The sequence below is a fragment of the Suricata suricatta genome, chromosome 10, assembly GCF_006229205.1.
Source record: "Suricata suricatta isolate VVHF042 chromosome 10, meerkat_22Aug2017_6uvM2_HiC, whole genome shotgun sequence".
NCBI lineage: Eukaryota > Metazoa > Chordata > Mammalia > Carnivora > Herpestidae > Suricata > Suricata suricatta.
In genome coordinates, this window is record NC_043709.1 from 89,638,581 (window position 1) to 89,658,880 (window position 20,300).

Consider the following 20,300-nt stretch of genomic DNA (forward strand, 5'->3'; position numbering starts at 1 on the left):
AATTCAATAAAATGAAAGACTAAGTTTTTTAAAGTACAGTTTTATAAATAAAATGAGTTTTCTCCATAGCACCTTTGAATTCATTAGTTTAGAACTGCTTTTAATTTGGTCTTTCCCATGAGAGCCATTATATTTTTCTCCTGTCAGCCTGATGCTGGAGAAAAAAGAAAACTGGCAGATGTGGTGTTTTTCATCTAGTTTGCTTCCGAGTTAAAAAGTGCATTAACTGTTATGCACAGAATATTATTTACAATAATGCTTCACCACCATTAACAACTTTAAAGAAACTTGGCTTAAATATTGCCAATGCAAATGGATAAAATATTTTATTTCCTCCCATTATGAAACTATAGAGACACTTTATTTTATACTGTTTTTTAGGTCATTACTATAACTATTTTCAGGAATCTATTGCAAATAGGATTTTTAAAAATATGTTTTTCACAGACAATTCCAGTGGTTCTTTCAATATATTATGTTTCAACTCCTGGTTTAGTTATATGTAGTTTACAGCCTCATTTACTTTAATGTGCTACTTGAATAACATAATCATAGCTATAACTATGGCATAGGGCCATAAGGTACATGCACCTCTAATGTTTTTTGACTATTTAAATGGCTTGTTCATAAATGTTCCTTTAATAATAATGGCAAACCTTCTAGTAGCTAGATGTCAGAGGACGGTGAATCATTCAAATGGGTTTCTTTTCTATCTAAAATGCATAATATGTGGCATGAAGATCAAAGTTAACGTTGCTTTTATATTTGCTGCCTGTTCTAACAAGTAGAAGATTTTTGCTACGCATACACCTCCACAGACTTGTGTGCCATTATGTAAGCTCCCTAATGTATTTGTCTTTTCCTTTTCTTCTCAAACAAGATGTGATTTTCATCAAGAAAGGTCAACTGAGTATGTATCGGAGAAGAATATTTATGTATCCGCCTAGGATACAACCTACTTGTGTACATCAGAAGGCATTGTGTATTGATAGCTTTACGGGGTATATGAGCACTTTCTCAGTCATCATCTCAGATCTCCCTGTGAGAGTTTGAAAAAAAAATGTTTATTGTTCCAGGCTCTTCGGTGTAACGGGAAACTGTGCTGCCTGTAGTAAGCTCATCCCTGCCTTTGAGATGGTGATGCGAGCCAAGGACAATGTTTACCACCTGGACTGCTTTGCATGTCAGCTTTGTAATCAGAGGTAAGCAGACTTCATTCTGGTGTCTAAAAAACTGTAAGCCTCTCTTAGCTAGTTATTTATTTAATAGGTGGGAATTGTATATTTCACTTAAAGCCGTTAATCTCGGCATTTTTGTCTTTTGCAAACATTCACTTGGTGCCAGAAACAAACCCCTGAGGGAAAAGTCTGAAAACTACCTGAAGGAAAAGCATCATCTAACATGACGATAGCACTATAGACTTTAGTTTTCTTATTGTTCATTCTTTCTTGTGTTTCTGTCTTTATAAAAGTTGGTTTAAAATATCTTTACATTTTATTTTAAAATTTAAAAAAAATCTTTACTTTTTTCGTACTGTGAGCAAACACATGTGCATCGAGGCAAATGTACAGGAATTCGTAGGAAGTAGTGTCTTCGTCTTCTTTTTCATGTATATAGTTGCCCTATCTCTCAATTTCTTATCTTGAATTTTAACTTTGTTTTAGATATACTTTTTAAGTTGCTTTAAGTCTCTTTGGGAATGAGGCCTATATAGCTAATAATTAAATACTTATCAGCACTGGACAGGCAGCATAGGAAAATGGGAAGAGTGTTGCACAAGGAATCTAGAAATTCTAGTCTGGACTTTGCCCCTAAGAAGATGTATGCCCATATGTCAACCATTTGAGCTCTCTCCACCTCAGTTTTCTCATTTACAACATAAGGGAGCTGGATTAGTCAATCTCAGAGACCTCTTTCATCTCCAAGTATTATCACTCTATCCCATTTGTCCTTACTGAAAGCTGTAACTTTTATTCCCAGTGGGAACTGTATACTACTGACACCTGTTTTATATGAGAAATGCAGAGCATATTAGAATATGCAACTGTACATGTCATTAAAACACATTTTAAAAATTAATACACTTGATAGATTTGAATGAAAAGAAATTCAATGTGAGTGTGAAACCACCTGGACATTGTGTAATAGTCAGGACATAGTAGTTGGATCGAGTTCTCGGTTATAGTAATTTTCCTGCTTTCCTATTCAATGCAGCATCTTCCTATGCGGCCCTGTATATGGCAGAAAGAACCCAATGTTTACAGTGTGAATATGATTCAAATTCTATCCCAATGCTAGATCAGCTTTATCCTCTTGAGTATGTTATTTAATCTCTGAGACGGGTTTCCACACCCTGAAATAGACGCACTCGGAGCTACCCTGCAGATTTTGAAAATTCAGTGAAGTAATTTATATTAAGTAGCAGGAACACAAATGGTTCTTAAAAAGTAGCTCTTTTATCTTGATATTTATAAATTACTTTTACCAAATAAGATTCCATTAACTTGGTTTTTACCCAAGAGATATATCTCAGTGATATCTCCTGCTACACGTAGATGTTCTGAGTGGTGCTCAGTATACTTTGCAGTATATAATTTATCCAGGAAATAATTCAAGAAGTCACCTTACAACACCTTGAGTCGTCCCAACGAGTTTTTGGAACCGAAGCAGCTTAATTCAGACTATGGCAACATTTAGCCAGAAAAAAATTGGCAACTGTGCGTGTAAGAATATAGATACATGAGCACAGCTTTCCACACATTCATCCAGATACATTGATATGCATGTGTACCTGTGGATATATATATATATATATATTTAAAGGTGTGTCCGTAGTATATTGAGAATACTTTTGTTTCTGTGTGCTATTGACCCACTAACACATCCAGTAACAGTATAGTTATCTTTATGCAATAATAACATTTACTACTATTCTACTTGTTAAAAGTTACATATTCATAGTAGAAATTTAGGAAAATAGAGATTGAAGAACCATATTGTCTCATGTCTCACTATTCTAAAAGAAGGTATTTTAATATGTTGAGGTCACTAGCCGTATGTTTTCTGATGCATATATGACAAATGATATCCAGCACATATTTTATAATATATCCACATTTGAGATGCTTAAAGGAGAGGAACAGGGAAGAATCCTAATTTTGATAAATTGGGCTTTTTTATTTAATATAGCATGTTCATTTACTTGCCATTAGAAATTCTTTTAAGATATTTTAAGCTTTCTTTGTTTCGTTTTATGAATAGAGCTTCGTATATTAAATCCATCTTCTATCATCAGAGGTGTAACCTATTTCTTCACATTTTATGTCATCAATCTTATCAACATAATATGGATTTCATACTCAGACAATATTCAAGTCTGTGTTAGGATATATTCACAGGAGCATACTTATTTGGACAAAATATATAACCGTTTAAAGGCTTATGCAATATATTGTTAAAATGCTCTCCAGAAGTTATACCAAATATTCTCATGCCAGAAATGTAAAAGCTGTGTATTCCCTTACTTTCACTCTGATGTTGAGAATTATTATTTAGAAAGAAATCCTTGTCACCTTGAGTGATGAGAGATGGTGTCCTATTATAATTTTCAATTAGTATTTATTTGATAACTAGTGGCCCTCAGATAGTTCTTCTTTTAGGGAACTGCCTGTTTATGCCCTTTGTCCATTTTTCTATTAGGGCAGGCCACCCTATTTTATCCATGCTCTACACAGAAAATTAAAACATCATTCAAGTGCTAAACCCAGCCTAAATTCTATTATGATGCAAAGTAATTGTAGGTTGTTAATGCTATTTACAAATCATATATCAATTTTATTTCACCATTGAAATAAAAAGTTGCGTTCACAATTAAGTCTATCTCCTCAGCAGAACTCAGTCAAGTAAGACAAACACTCCTAAATTTTGACTCTAAAACTGTTCACATTCTTATTGCTGCAAAATACAATTCTAGTATCATTATTAAGGTACCTAATATATTTCTGTGTTCGCTTCATTTATTACATGCCATAATGGGACTGCATATCTTTAGTGCTGGTTATGCACAATTAGCACTTAGTTATTGTCTTGTCACTTCAGCCCCTACAAGACAAACTTCTTTAATGCCAGAAGTCAGCTAATCTTCATCAGTCAAGCAAAGCAGGGACATTTTGTTACTCTGAATACAGAAGGTTTTCAATATAAGAGATTTTCTTTTTACTTTGACATTTGCTGGGGGAATCCTCTCCAATAAAGCCATATGCCACACAAGCCTATACTTTCAGGAGCCAAATCATTATTATAGCATTGCACCTTGTCAAGTGAAACACAAAGCAAATAGGTAATTTATAGGCACTTTCCCTTAAGCAAACTTTATTGACATCTGAAATTGTGGTATTAGAAATGCTTATGAATTTTATTTAGCAGTCATTTCAGCTTAACTTTTAAATCAAAATATCATTAAGAGCTAAAGCATTGCTGAATGTTTTCAAAATAGTAGTAAAAATAACTTTTCAGGATTGGTTGTTTCTTGAACATACCGTCTCTGCCCATTTTAGAGGGGTATGGCTAAAGATGTGAATCCTGAATTAAAAATCTAAATTCTTTTTCTATTTTAAGGGAAGCAGAGGAGTGTTGTTTTGAGCATCTTATATGATAACTTGAGTCTTATTCAGAATTGGAAAATTTGGTGTAATAGGTTAATTTCTTAAAGATGACTAAGCCTTTCCTCCTTAGAAAATTCTGTAAAACTAAGTGATGGTTTTATAAGAAAAGAGAAAGAAAAACATGTTTGTAATGAAATGGCCTCCAATGCATAGGGAATTGTGTAGTACTGAAGAATAAAAGCACTGTGCTAGGCCCTGGAAAGAGAGGTGAATAAAATCTAGTTTCTCTCTTAGAGATATTCAGAGCTATGGGAGAGACAGGACATCAAAGACTCACAGAAGAGTGTAATCGATGCTAAACAGATCTATACTGAGGGAAGAGAGGTCTGTCCTTCTTGAAGTCTTAGAGAAGCATCAAAGGGTTGATGTGCTGGGTTTTAAAAAAGAACTCCTTAGGACTGGTTGGAATGTAGGAATTGTGTCTGGTGGGGGTTGGGGAAGATAAGGAAGCCAAGGAGCAGGGAGAAAAGGGTTTCCCAGACAGATTGAACATCATGTCAGGCATGGAAGTGTGAAAGCATTTAATGTGTGCAGGAAATGAAAAGAAGCTCAATGTGCTCAGAGATTACAGAGGGAGTTTGGAGATGTGGAGAAGTAGGAAATGGCGTGCAGATCAGGAGGAAATGACATTGTAAAGGGAGGAAATCAATGAATGAAAGTCTAAATGAATACAAACTTAAATGCCCTATCTTGAATACCTTTGTTATTTAAAGCTATTCAGTTCTGGAATAAATCTGTTTTAACCAGTATTTACTGACCACCTACCTCAAGTGGTAGTACAATTTATGGTGGTATTTCAAAGGGTTCAAAAGAAATATAACTCATGGTCACTTACCTCAGCAACGCAGACCCATTTGGAAAACTTGTTATGCATTCATAAGAAAATTTGAAATGCCAAAGAAAATGATACGCCAAGAAATAAGTGCTCTGGAAAAGAGCAGAATGAGTTGACATGGCCAGGGAATATCAAGGGAGGGAAAGGAAACTAAAGAATTTTTAGAATTTAGGTAGATGGTAGAAAGGGAGAAATAGCCCTGACTAAGGAACAGCTGAAGCAAAGGTGAAAAGATTATCATTAGCAAATAATAATGATACCAGAAATCTTTATTTTTTTAAAGTTTTTCTTTTTATTTATTTTTGAGAGAAAGATGGAGAGCAAGCAGGGGAGACGTAGAGAGTGAAGGAGACAGAATCCCAAACAGGCTGCACGTTGTCAGCTCAAAGCCCAACCTGGGGCTTGAACCCATGAACCTTGAGATCATGACCTGAGCAAAGATCAAGTGTTGGACACTTAACTGACTGAGCCACACAGGCACCCTTGATAGCAGAATTCTTACATAGTACTGATCATACACCAGACACTTCTGTTTCACCTGTGCTCATTTACTACTCAGTATAATTAGGTACTATTACTAGACTCATTTTACAGAAGAGGTAACCAAAGTGTGGAAATTTAAGTATCTTGCCCAAGAAAACACAGATAAAAAGTGGTAGGCTCAAAATCTAAACCCAGCCAGTCTTGTTTTAGTCTCCAGATGCAGGTCCTGGACTGTTCCAAGAGTTGATATTTTATTTTCTAAGCAAATATAAATGGGAATAGATACAGCAAAGTTAAAGTAAGGTAGACTTTGAATAACTTCTAGCAGAATCTGGGATGTGAGTAGCATAAGCTGGTGTAGAAGAAGTGATTAGGAATGAAGTATGTAATAACCGGAGAGTCACTGGGAAAACACAGTAAGGGTGTTCACACTATTTAGTGGTGAGATGATCAGTATATAATCAGCATCTCTTACTAAAAACAAAGTGCAGTATCAGAATCTCCATCTTTAGTAAGTAACTGCTGATGCTAACAGAGATATTTGAAATCTCCCCCCGCCCCCCGCTTTTTAAAGTATCCTGGAGATGGGAACTAATTATAAATGACAGCCACTAACCTCAGGGTTAAAATAAGATGACTAAGTTAATATTTTCATTCTTAGAAAGGACATTAAAAGGATGTTACAAATGGAGGCTTCTTTGCAGAGGCTTTTGATAACCTGCTTAAAACCAGTCTAAGCCCAGTATTTTGTAAGGGTGATTTATTAGTTGTGTTTATTTTCTGTACTTCTCAAATATCTAGGACCATATGAGTTCAATTAGAGTCACTTCAGAATATCTGGAAATTAAGCCTATTATTATTAACTCCAAAACATCAAGATTAAATGGCTCAGTAATCTGATTGGGCATCTTTTTATTCCTTGACATCGTTTTTTTTTTTTAAATGAAGGCAAAATTAATTGAGCTGACTATACTCTATACAGTTTAGATTACAGTGAAGATTATCACCTTATTTTCAGGAATTTTAGCCTGACCTGTTAATAGACTTACAGCATCTTCTGGCCATCACTGCTTCTATAATATTTTTTCTGTCAATGCTAAGTCTTATAAGGAGCTCATAACATTGGAAATTAGCTTTTCTTACAAAATCACAGTTATAGATTATTTTATTAAGCATCTAACATCTGCATTGCTGTTTCTGCAATTTTTTTATGTTTATATATGGAGCATTTTAAAGTATACTATTCCTAATTGCAAAGCAGTTATAGTCTACTTTAACCATAGCTTTCAAAATTGTTTTAAGTTATATGGGGAAATATGACATTTCTAACCCATGTTCTGTTTTGTCTTGACCTTTAAGTATAAATTGAAATGCATATAAGATGTACTTTGTCCGGTTGGCAACTTTAGTAACAAAATACTTTAGGTAGGAATATTTTAGATAAGTCACATTTATATTACCAATATCTCACTGTGTGGTGGGCAGACTTTTTTAAAGGTATACAATGGAATATTAACAATACAAAAAAAAAAACAACACACCTGTGTTAACTTCATAGGCTAATGTTTTACTGCCTCCCTGTCTTGAGCTCAAAGAGATCAGAGCCCTTTTCCTTCCTCTGTCGTACACTTTATAGCTATGGAGCCTTGAGCAAGTTTTTTTAAATTCTGGGAGGAAGCCTTAGGTTTTTCATCTGAAAAAGGCAGTAATAATATTTACTTTCTCAGTTGAACGTAACAAGTAAATGTAATCATGCGTATACATGCTTATCACTAGCCCATGGTAAACACTTTATAAGACGTGGCTGTATTAATTAGCTATACTCCAAACATCCAGGAGAGGCTTTATATACTTCATTTGTACTCTTTAACACAAACTTATAAAAGATACACTTATATTAAAGATGAGAAAGAGGTGCCTGGGTGGCTTAGTCGGTTGAGTGTCTGACTTCAGCACAGGTCATGATTTCATGGTCTGTGGGTTCAATCCTTACAACTTGGTTCCTGGAGCCTGCTTCAGATTCTGTCTCTGTCTCTGTCTCTCTCTGTCTCTCTCTCTCTCTCTCTCTGCCCCTCCCCTGCTCTTACTATCTCTCTATCTCAAAAATAAAAATTAAAAAAAATTTTTAAGAAGAGAAAAAATGAAGTTTCATCTTCAATATCATAAGTGGAAGGTTGTGATTTGAACCCTGTTCATTGCAGTATGCCATTTTGCCTCTCATATATTTCTTATTTTAACATCCCTACAACCCAGTGATGTAGCTGTTTTATCTACCCTACACAGAATGGACTCCAAGAAAATATGCACGGGTAGGTGATAACATCAGGGCTCAGGACTAGCTCCCCAGGCTCTTGGCCCAATGCTTTTCTTACTATAACTACCCTGAATTTATTAATCTATAAACAAAAATTATTAAATTTCAAGGCTTCTAAAGGTAAGAATGATATAACTTTAGACAACAAAAAAAAGTTTTTATTTGGGGAGCCCAGCTGACTCAGTCAGTAGAGCGTGTGACTCTTGACCTCTGGGTTGTGAGTTCAAGCTCCAAGTTGGACACAGAACTTACTTTTTAAAAACATGGGGTTTCTTTTGCTACTGAATAGAATTTGGGGGCTGGCTAGAGAGTTAAAGCAGAATTTTAGACAATATGGAGTTGAAAGAGTATTTCCGATTCAGTTAGTTTTTAGAGGAAAAATAGAATTCAGTAATATCAGCTAGAACATAAGAGTATTTGGTGAATTTATTTATTTTTATGTGCTATTTTATTATTAGCTTATTAGTTCAAATTAACTTCAACAGTAATATATATTGAACAGTAATCAGCTATATCCTACATGCTATTTTATGTAATCTCACATAAAAAATAAGTATCTAATTTGGCTAATTCTGTCCCACAGAAGATTCCTTTTATTTCAACCTATCTTAATGATTAGGATAATCTACAAAAACTCATTTATTCAAACACTACTTTTAAAACACTATTTAAAGTTTATAGTTTGTAACTGATAAGAAGAAGATATATACCTAAGGTTCAAACTCAAATGTCCCTTGTATCCAGTAGCCTTGACCACAAACTCCAGGATTTCAAGATCAGCGCTTAGTCTGTACTTTCAATCAGCATCATCAGCAGGCAGTAATCCTGGGGAAAAAAAAGTAAATTCCACAAATAAACAGACCAATCTTCCTTTAAGAGGAAAGCTAATTCTTTTCAATCTACTTTTTTTATTACACTATTTTCCCCTCTATCTACTTAGCTAGAATAAGGATAAATTTCCAAAGCTACCCAGTTGGAAAATAAATAGGTTCACTGTTTGTCTAGCATTCCAATCTTTGCAAATGTAAATCAGTCCAACTGCTCCTCATTTAAACCTTCAACTTCACAAAACATTAAAGGGTTGCTTTCACTACACAATTTAATCTATCCACTAAGATTTCTGCTTGAACATCATTTGAAATTGACTATCTGATAAAGAGAGACCACTATCAAAGGTCAGTGGGGTCAACTTGTATAATTACAAGTAGTTTTACTGGGTCAACTCTACTAGACACTGCTGTTTGAAGGTTAAATTGTTACAATTAAAAATATATACAGCTCTCCCCAGAGTTACTTTATTGTTAAATGTACTGGAAACAGCACAAGCATTTATTTCTGACCTTAATTGTGTCCAAAGTGTCACCACTGGGAAATTATACAAAAAGAGCTCTTATTAAAAACATTAAAATCTTGCACGTTAAACAATGCTTTATAGAATAAAATACATAATTAGCTACTGGACGCTAGTTTATTTATCACATCAATATTAAGAAGTTCATTCAGGTTACTCCCTTTGGTTTAATTGGAAGTGCTCTGAGAAGTGACATTTAATATCTCATAGGTGGTGAACTTGCCACAAACAAAAGAATATGGCCCAGCATCAGAGTCTGATGCTAAAACAACTTTTACTTCAGAACAATCACTTCCAAATTACTAGAATTTAATCACATTTTAATAACGGAGTAGAAGGAAGCTTTAAATGGAAAGCTTTAAAATGCGCTACTTTCTAATTGTTTGATACATTTTAATGCCTTTTACCTTTTTTTAATAAAGTGAATAAATGGCCAATGATGAAATCTTCATAATCACTCCAGTGAAATATAATTATCATCCTTTTTTTATTTTAGTGACTGTAAATATAGATCAATTATTTTTTTCTTTCCAAAGTGGCAATAAAAATCACCTCTGCTGCCCAAGGGATTTTCCTTATTTTTCCTATGCTTTTTATATATAAGTGTAGGATTTCAAATTTTGTATGCAATGTTTCATTAAATGACCAACATGGTTTAGTTTTGACAATAAAGTCAAGTTTCTAAACCAAGCTTTCAAATTCAGGGAATTACTGTATGAAATTACTCTGAGGAAAATGAATCTTCAAATCTATGTATCTGAGTGAAAGGATCTTAACACATTTTATTTTTTTTTAATTCTTTCAGATTTTGTGTTGGAGACAAGTTTTTCCTAAAGAATAACATGATCCTTTGCCAGACGGACTACGAGGAAGGTTTAATGAAAGAAGGTTATGCCCCCCAGGTTCGCTGATGTATCCACATCACCCCATTAAGAATACAAAGCACTACATTCTTTTATCTTTTTTGCTCCACGTGTATATAAGAATTGACACAGGAACCTACTGAATAGCGTAGATATAGGAAAGCAGGATGGTTATATGGAATAAAAGGCGGACTGCATCTGTATGTAGTGAAATTGCCCCAGTTCAGAGTTGAATGTTTATTATTAAAAAAAAAAAAAGTAATGTAAATATTGCTGGATTTTTTTGCTTGCTATTCGTTTTTGTGTCGCTTGGCATGAGATGTTTATTTTCGACTATTGTATATAATGTATTGTAATATTTGAAGCACAAATGTAATACAGTTTTATTGTGTTACCATTTGTGTTCTGTTTGCTTCTTTGTATTGTTGCATTTAGTACAATCAGTGTTTAAACTTACTGTATATTTATGCTTTCTGTATCTACCAGCTATTTTAAATGAGCTGTAACTTTCTAGTAAAGAATTGAAGAGCAAATCTCACTAATGATACACATATAGATAAAGCAAGTCTATCAACATTAAAATACTAAACAAAAAATGAAGACACACACAAAGCATTTTAGCAACATCCACTATTATTGCCACTATGATTTAGAGTCTATCAGTGTTCTCATTATAACCCCCTATTTTCAGGGGGTTAAAGATCAGCTTTAAAAAATGCATAAAAATTTCATCTTTAAGCACTTTCATTTTATACCACCGTGAAAAGTGCCATTTTTAGAATAACTTTAAAGCTTAGCAGTTATCCTTTTAATATCCTTTTTTTTTTTTGGTGTGCTCTTTACCTACACAATGGCTTTGTGGGTTTTGTTTTGTTTTGTTTTGTTTTGTTTTGTTTTGTTTTTTCAGCCATTTACCCCGCTTGTAAACCAGTGCCTTTGGGTATCATGTAAAATTTTTCCAAAGGGTTACTTTAGAAAAGTGTTACACCACAATTACGAGATAATTTTAAAATAATAAATTTCTTGTACAAATTTTGCCCAGATTTCTCCCTCAGAGCTACGGATTTAATAACTTTATGGGTTGATAAATTTCTGGCACTGAAAAGATTTGAGTGCAAATCTACTGAAACCATGATAATGCACATGGAAGTTATGATATTTGAGAAGTGAGGTTACTTTTGATCAGAGCAACATAGTGCTCACAGAATCTTCTAGAGGAAGAGAAACAAAGGGATTGTTAAAAAGCTGAGGACTGGTGATTATATATTTTTCTGTATTTACTTGACACTTATGTTCAAAACTGAAGACTTTAAAGATTTGACGTGTCTTACTCTTATACTGCTTTCCTTAAGTCGTAGTAGGTCACACTTAAGACTGAAATCTGTTGTTCCATTTTTCAAAGGTGAAAAGTTATTCCCTTATCAACACGATAGCTGATAAAGAAGAAAGCTTTTTAAAAACAAATTATGGAGACCGATTATTTAAATTACCATTAAGGGAATGAAAATAAGACTATGATCCTTTCTCCTGGGTTGCTGGCACTTTGCTTCTTTGCTTCTGCTCCATGGAATAGAACAACTTTTCAACAAATCTAATTCCGCACAGGCACAGTGAAGCATATTTTTACCAGAGCAAATTTACTGCTATGGGTTTTCTTTTTCTCTACTTTTTTCTTGATCACTTGTATAGGAAACAATATTTCCCAGTGTTATTTGCATACATATTTTGTCCTGCCAATATATGCATTGCCGATGAAAATTAAATGTGATACCTGGATTCTTGGTTTGGGGCCAAAGTATTAAACTGAAAATAATGCTAGTGTGGATTTGAGTTGTTTTAAAAAACAAAGCTTTATTATGAACATGCATGTGAATCTGGTTCTTGCCTCTCATTTTTAAGAAAATGGTTCTGTGAAAAGTGAATGATATGTATTTTTACCAATACTTCATGGTTAAGAGTGTTTAAGTCACATGTCCCCCAGATTTGAGATATACTGGAAAAAAAAAAGAATTGCAGAAATAGCTATTTGGGGCCCACAAAAATATTATTTTAGCCTTAGAGCCTTACCTTTGTTTCACGATAAGACTTGCATAGCCAAAACCACAATCAAAATCAAACAAATGGGGGGGGGGCAGGGGATATGTGAAATGTGGTTTTCTGGAGCAACCCTGCTAGCCCCCATGGAGAGGTGTCTGAAATTCATGTGGATGTAAAATGTTAATTGCCAGTATCTTTTTCAAATGATCTTTTTTAGATTTAAATGGTTTTGCATATGTTTATCAATATGTCAAAATACTTGTAAATTGGGAACAAACTTCTCTTAGCTTCTGGAAGCTGTTCAGTTATCCTTGCCACCCACAGACCAAACAAGTTTTTTATTGCCTTTTCTTTTCCTAAATCTTTCGGGAATTAATTCTTAGGCTTTTTACTACGAACAAAATGACTCACCTGGATTAAAGATTAAGGCCTTAATCTCTTTAGATTATCTTTAATCTCCATGAAATTGTGAAACCAGACAGAAATGGGTCATTTTATAGCTAATTGCCCATAAATAGTAGCATTTTTGACCTGAAGTACTAAGCTAATTGTCTTGACTACGCAAAGTCCCCGAGTTGCTGTCCACTCACCTCTTTGTGTCGTGTGGCCTTGACGTCACGTAGCCCCTTATCCAGCGCCTCCAGTCGGACACCGCCAAAGGAGCTTTGGTTTCTGAAGCAAGCTCCCCTCCTACCCTGTGTCTCCCAGCGGCCGCCTGCGGCGAAGGAGCAGGCATCTCCACGCCACCAGAGTGCTGGCTGAGTTTAACAGCTGACCTGTGTTTGTAATTTCACTTTCATCTTGCTTAATAAATATCTGCTGGATTCTTTCATTCACCTTTTTTTACTATTTGGATTTATGTTTTTAATAAAAGGGGTCTTATGCTATTTGATTGCGCTTAATTGGCAAAAATGAAGATACTATCTAGAAAGCCAATGTGGAGTCCATGAAAAAAGAATAAAGTGTGTCAGGACATTGACTTTTGAAAGGTAAATCACAGCGTAAAGCGTGGACAAAGTACCTCAGATGCTTTCTCCAAATGTTATCTTTAGGATCTCTGAGCTAGATAGTTTATTGCTATTTACTTTTGTGGGGAAAAGAAAACTGTCAAAAATGAAGGTAGCAATTGCCGGGTGTAATTTGGTACATTGATGCAAATTTCAAGTGATCTTCCTGAAAGCAACAGTGTTTCTGTTGTCTGACTGAATTCCAAATTTCCTGTTTTGTGTATAATGAATTAAAACAAGACAAAACAAAGAAACCTCAACTACATTCTACATTTTCAAGGAAGAGATGTGCCTTAAATGAAACTGGGTGCTGGCAATTATATCTGTAGTAAAACATGCCGTGCACAAGTGGTTTCCTTTTAACAATCACTTGAGGCAAGCTGCTCTCAGAATAGTCACTTAAACAATTTCATAGAAATGATACAGGACAAACATGTTTAACGTTCACTTCAGTAAGTTGCAAAAACAGTCTGCATGTTCCTTGTAATAGGCCATTAGCACAGAATACAATTTTAGCAAAAGCCTTTTGATTCCTACTTTTTCTTAAAAACACCATTATACATATTTCTTAAATGTGATTGTAATGCAAGCTATGGTAATAGAGAGCAAAACGTTAATATAGCCGTTATTTCCGTTGACATTTACTGAGTACCTACTCCGTGACAGGCCTTGACCTGAGCACTCAGCCTCCTTTGGGCTGACTTAGGATCCTTCATACATCAGAAAACTTCGTGTATCTTTGCACTGGTTTATGCTCATCTCAAACGTCCCAATAGTGAACGCACAAAAGCGAATACCATCCACCTCTTCAGCATGTCGTTGGTAGGAAGGCCCCAGAAAATATCTCAAGTAATCCATGTGTTCAGAGAATTATCTCCCACAAATTACTCATTAACTCAATAGCACATAATAAAAAAGAACGTCAATTAATTAATGAGTCACCCTCAGATCGCTATGATTACAATGGAGCTCTGTTGAAACAGCGGTTATAAATGGAGCTGCCTCTCCTTATTCATTGTTTGCAATTGGCCCATTATTTGGCCGAAACCAGTGTCATATTTAACACATGCCTGTAGGTAATTGTGTGATTAGTATCATAAATGAAGAATTCAGAAAGCGTACTGTCTATAAGACCTTCTAAGTGGTCAGAAAAATAAAGGTAATTCTCACTTGTACTATGGCTTCCTTTGAGGCCAAGCTATTAGAAGGGTATTATCTATCTAAAAGGTGTACTTTTACGTTTAAAAGACTTTCAGGTTGAAATGCTAAGACATTTAAAAGTAAAATTTTAAATGCTTTAGAATACACATAACTTAATTTCAGTAACTTTTTACAAAGACCAAAATACGCATGACCTGTAAAAGTTGTGGAACCCCAAAAGGACATCTTAGTTTTTGGAGGGCCTGGTTGGGGTGGGTGTGTAGAGGAGATTGACAGCAATAGGGGAAGAAGATTATAAGAAATACCAAATATTAACATACAAACTAAAAGTCACCAACTAAAGGTTCCCAACTATCTTGGTAAATGCCACTCCAATAAGCTTATAGAATAATTATAACAGTTCCCTTAGGTAAGTAGGAAACATCTGTTGGTAACACATAGCAGGTGTTAACAATTACACACACTGAAATTTTTAAAAACGTTTTTAATTAAAAGAATTCTGTTTTCTGTAAAGAAGGGTATGTTAAATTCAAAGACTCTCCTGTTTTGAGCGTGCAGACCACGTAATGCACAAAATTGTAAAGCCCAAATCATCTTGGATCATCTAGGTCTCGTGTTTGGTTCAGATCACTGCAATCAAAAGTGAATTGGAATTCATTGCATTTTTCACACAAATGGCATTCTGGGCTGAGTAGCTGAATGCTCATGAAATTGGTATAGGAGAGCTGGTTACAGAATATTTGGGGTTTATGGGCAAGGTGGTTGCCATTAACTGTACCAAATTTAATGGGCACAGTACGAAGACAAATGAGAACAAGAAACAGTCAGAAAATAGATTATCCAAATCATTTTTCAGCCCTACTTCTGCAGAAGACTTCAAGTCACCTCAGACAGTCTGTATGTAACATTATCCTATGACTCATCTTCAATCGCTTTCAATAATAGCGGACATTCATGGCACACGTATCATGTAACAGGCAGTTTTCCACACCCAACTAACTTCCACAACATCCCTGTAACATAGGTACTAAGGACCCCAACTTTACAGATTTTAAATAAAGACAGAGAGAGTTTCCTTAACTTGCCCAAGGTCGTGTAGCTTGTAAATAGACTTAAACAGGTTTTCTGGCTCTTGGGCTAACCCGCTGTGCTGTATCATCTCTTACAGAGTTGTCATTATCATCCCTGTCATCACCACCCATCGTCATCCTCATCACCATCACCATGATCATCAGATCACCATTAATATTATTTTCCAGCCAGAAACTGGGAAGTTATCCCTGCTTGGTTGAAAATTACAAATATTTCAGAGTTCATGCCGTCATTAAAAATGAAAATTGGGAATGAGAGTGATATTTTCCTGGGTGCATCTGCTTGAGAGCTCTTTCTTTCTACCACAAAATGAAGGAATTTATATGAGCCGCAAAGCTATGCTGGTTAAAAGAGGGGATCCCTGGTGTGGGGGGATCGGAACCGGAGACAGTTAACATGGACTAACTAACATGAGAGTAGCTTGGAGTAGAAAGCCTCAGTTTTCTACAGCAGGATAAGTATGTCACAGGGAGATGAAGCTAGACCAGTCTCGGAAGTCAATATAATAAAATCAGTATCTTACTAGTCTCTGATATTTTATAACTTGCTTCCATAAGTTGATAAGAATAGCATTATGTGTCAACCTATGTGCTCACTGGTCTAAAATACACAAGCTACACAGGACACTGGCCCTAGGTCAGCGGCCAAATAGCTAAGGGACTCTAGTCTCAGAATTACAATGACAAGCCAGGCTAAAGCAATAGTGAGCAAAGCCATTATCCTTAACATAGATCAGACCAAAATACAATTGTTTACAACCTCATATTATCACAGAAAAATTTCCAAGATGTTCTTCCTTCTACTTCCTCATCGCCACAGCATCACTTCCAGGTACGGGGGTCTGTGTGAACCTAAATTGTTCTGGATTAAGTGATTTTAAAGGGAACATTCACCCCACAGGAATGTTCCTGTATTTTCAGCATATAATTAGTACTTACACTGAAGGGCTGAGTGTGGGGATAGTCATGGAAGAACATGGCCAAATGAGCTACATAAACAATGTAATTCCCCTCAATCTAGTGGGCACAGTGGAAGTTCAGGGAATTTTTAGTCACATGGTAGCATAGGCTAATTACAACACGACTTGATAAAATATCACTAAGAACATCAGGTTTTTCAAAGCCCAACTTTGGTGGAGCTGCTAGGTTGTCTGAAATTTAATCTTGACCTGGGTTTCCTGTATTCTTCTTAGAGTTTCCTTAATTTACAGGGAATAGTAGCAGGGACTAGAAGACACATAAACCCCATCTGAGGCAGAAATTGGTACATGAAAAGAAAGTGTGATAGAAAAATAAAATATGGGAGAAAATGTTGCCTGGAAAGAGCCAGGTCCCTTCATAAAAAAAGTCTTTGATCACCTACTATGTGTGTAGCATCATACAAGGAATTTCTAAATTTTTTCTGCCCGAGAGATTTTGGTGTGTGAAGTATACTGTTTACTGCTATTTGTCCTTTGTTTAATGCCCAATTTATTAAACATACAACACTAACAAATGCAATTTCTCTAAACATTTGTACACTGTTTAAACAGCTAATAAACCAGAACTTGTAAATTTAATAAATCAGATCCAACCATTTAAACATTGATTAGAAACTTAGTCAAATTTTTCTAAACATTTCAATAAAATCCCATCTAATGAGCTTCAAGTATTTTAAAACCAGACAAAAATTCTCACAACGAGTTAAAACTTTTTTTAAAAAGGCTTAAAGCTGGGGCACCTGGGTGGCTCAGTTGGTGAAGGTCCGACTTTGGCTCAGGTCATGATCTCACTGTTTATAAGTTTGAGCCCCCCACTGGGCTTTGTGCTGACAGCTCACAGCTCAGCTCTCAAAGCCTGGAGCCTGCTTCGGATTCAGTCTCTCCCTCTCTCTCTGCCTGTCCCCCGCCCCCCCTCCCCGGTGTTCCTGCACATGCCCATGTTCTCTCGCTCTCTCAAAAATAAATATATGTTAAAAAATTAAAAAAATAAAAGGCTTAAAATTATTACTTGAATTAATATTTCTGGATTTTGTTTCATATCTTCCTGAGGTTACCTTACTAGTAAATAATTCCTTTCAATTCCATTGTCTCAAGTCCCTGAGGGTACAGGGGCTGTGGTGTTGACTATACAAATGTTGGATGGGGCATAAAAATGAGCAGTTCTGCCCTAAATGATTCAAACCTGAGCCAATGCCTATGAAGTCAGCCAACAATTTAATAATCATGCTTTTCATGTTTTACATCAGTGGAACCTTTTTTAAGTCCAAGTCTTTCAAATAGATGATAATTTCCTATAACTCAATGCTTCTCCCTGAATTGATGTCTGTTAGTATTTTTGGAAACTCGTGTGTGTGCCATTTTATATCCCATTATAAGTTATAGGATCATTTAGAGATTTTTATCTACCAAGAAATAAGGAATTGACTCTATGTAGTCAAATTTCCTATTAGGACATTTGACTAATCCTCTGTCTTGCATAAATTATTGGATACTCTTTTGAACTGATTATAATGCATTACCACCTGTGTTGATTAGTATTTTGCATTTTTGGTATGGTTTTATTTACAATTCTCTACATTTAATCTTCTCTACTTAGAAGACAGAGACAAATACAAATTAACATTGCATAAATGTGTATATATCCAGTAGAAGAAAGAGGCCAAATATAGCACTACATTTAATTTTTTAATATTATAACAACATTGTATAATTTACTGTATAAATTTTCCCTTTCTTATTTTATTTAATTTTTTCTTTTTTATTTAGTTTTGACAGAGAGAGAGAGAGAGAGTGCCCGAGTGTGAGCTGGGGAGGGGCAGAGAGAGAGAGGGAAACACAGAATACAAAGGAGGCTCCAGGCTACAAGCTGTCAGCACAGAGCAGGATGCGGGGCTTAAACTCATGAACCATGAGATCATGACCTGGGCTGAAGTCGGACCTTAAATGACTGAGCCACCCAGGTGCCCCAAACTTTTCCCTTTTTGAAGTCAGTTGTAAACTCATGGCTTTCGTAGATTCAAATGCATTGCGGGTGAATGTTAGTAGTAGGTTATATTTCAAGTGTGTGTGTGTGTGTGTGTGTGTGTGTGTGTGTGGTTTTTACTGCAGGTGTCCATCAGAAAAGTTTGTTTTGAAAGACACTACCTCAGAAAACCAGAAAGCCAAAAATAAAGGGTGTGAAGAAATGCAGAGTACAGCACAAGGTGAGCAAAAGGTGAACTGTTCCAGAAAAGGGTACTCAACCTGAAAATTACAGAGGCCAAGTAACTGTAAAAGCAACAGTAACAGAAATCACTTAGAGAAAGACTATCAGGATAGTACATTAGTTGGACATTGAAAAGAAGAAAATAAGGAAACAGAAGAGTATGTCAAGAGCTAAGAGCATGATTTGACAACCCATATGTGGAAAGGTTTACCTCACTCTTCATCAGAAATTTGACAAGGCCATATTTGTGCCACGTTGGTATCACTGAGTTTATGCAGAACTTGATTACTTTTAGGTACACTGATTACCATTTATCTTAAAGCAGTTTTCTTAGTCTTAACTAACTCCTTAATTTTTGTTTCCATTTAAGTGATTTATTCTGTCAGAGCACGTTAGAAAAGGCTTCACAATAGACGTTTACATTCAGTCTTAAAGAGCCACTGAAATATGGAAGGAATGTTGATGTCTTTATAGAGATCACCCTAAAATTAAGTTCACCAAAAAGTTAGCTACATGATGACTCATCTAGCTAATAGGCAATAGAAAGCCAACAAAGATCTTCAAAACATAGGTGGCATAACCAATGTCAGAGTTCAAGAAGATGGACTCAACTGAAATGGACAGGGTGGACTGGGGAGGACAAGAGGGCCATGCTGATGGATCAGTCAAGAGGCCTTTGTAAAAACCAAGCAGAGGGATAAGCACTTACATGGTATAGCGATTGGAGAGCAAACCAAGAGGGGAAAGCAATGGAAAAGAGGCAAATTTTACTAAATATGACAGTTGACTAAATGTGAAGGGAACAGTGGAGAGGAGTCAAATGTGCCTCTGAGACTTGCGGACTTTTACCCTAAATTCTTACAATGAAAGTAGCAAACAGACCTACAAAAGAGAGAATAAGAAGAAATGTGTGCTCTCTGATGAATCTGCGAATGTTAAGAACACTGTATTTCGTGTGAAAGTACAGAATTTTATTCCTGCATCAAAATGTTTGGGGTGCTTTGGGTTTTCAGGCATCTGAGTGGCTCATTCAGTTAAGCGTCTGACTTCAGCTCAGGTCATGATCTCTCCTGAGCCCTTCATCAGGCTCTGTGTTTATGGGCATGTCACAGCTTCTCCTGCATCCGCAGATAGCCATTTGACACAGTTATAGGCAATGAAATATAAAAATGAACTGACAGAAGATTTCTAGTCAACTTTTGGCTTTCCTGAGAGTCACGCTACTCCTTCCTCCTTATTGTTCCCTTTCTCTTTCTGCCTGGAACTCAAATGGGAGGTAGAAGTGGACCACAGTATAGATGATTGAGC

At 35.6% G+C, this 20,300-nt stretch overlaps 1 protein-coding gene across 4 annotated transcripts in view; it reads left to right on the forward strand.

Moving 5' to 3' along the window:
• Window positions 1-13,383, forward strand: part of LMO3 (LIM domain only 3) — a 56,973-nt gene extending 43,590 nt beyond the window's left edge. For all 4 annotated transcript variants that reach the window (XM_029955735.1, XM_029955734.1, XM_029955737.1 and 1 more), the window contains exons 3-4: window positions 1,077-1,202; window positions 10,453-13,383. In XM_029955735.1, coding sequence (XP_029811595.1) covers window positions 1,077-1,202; window positions 10,453-10,558 — 232 coding nt within the window. In that variant the 3' untranslated portion in view covers window positions 10,559-13,383. The remainder of the gene's footprint in view (window positions 1-1,076; window positions 1,203-10,452) is intronic.
• The last annotated feature ends 6,917 nt before the right edge of the window (window positions 13,384-20,300 follow it).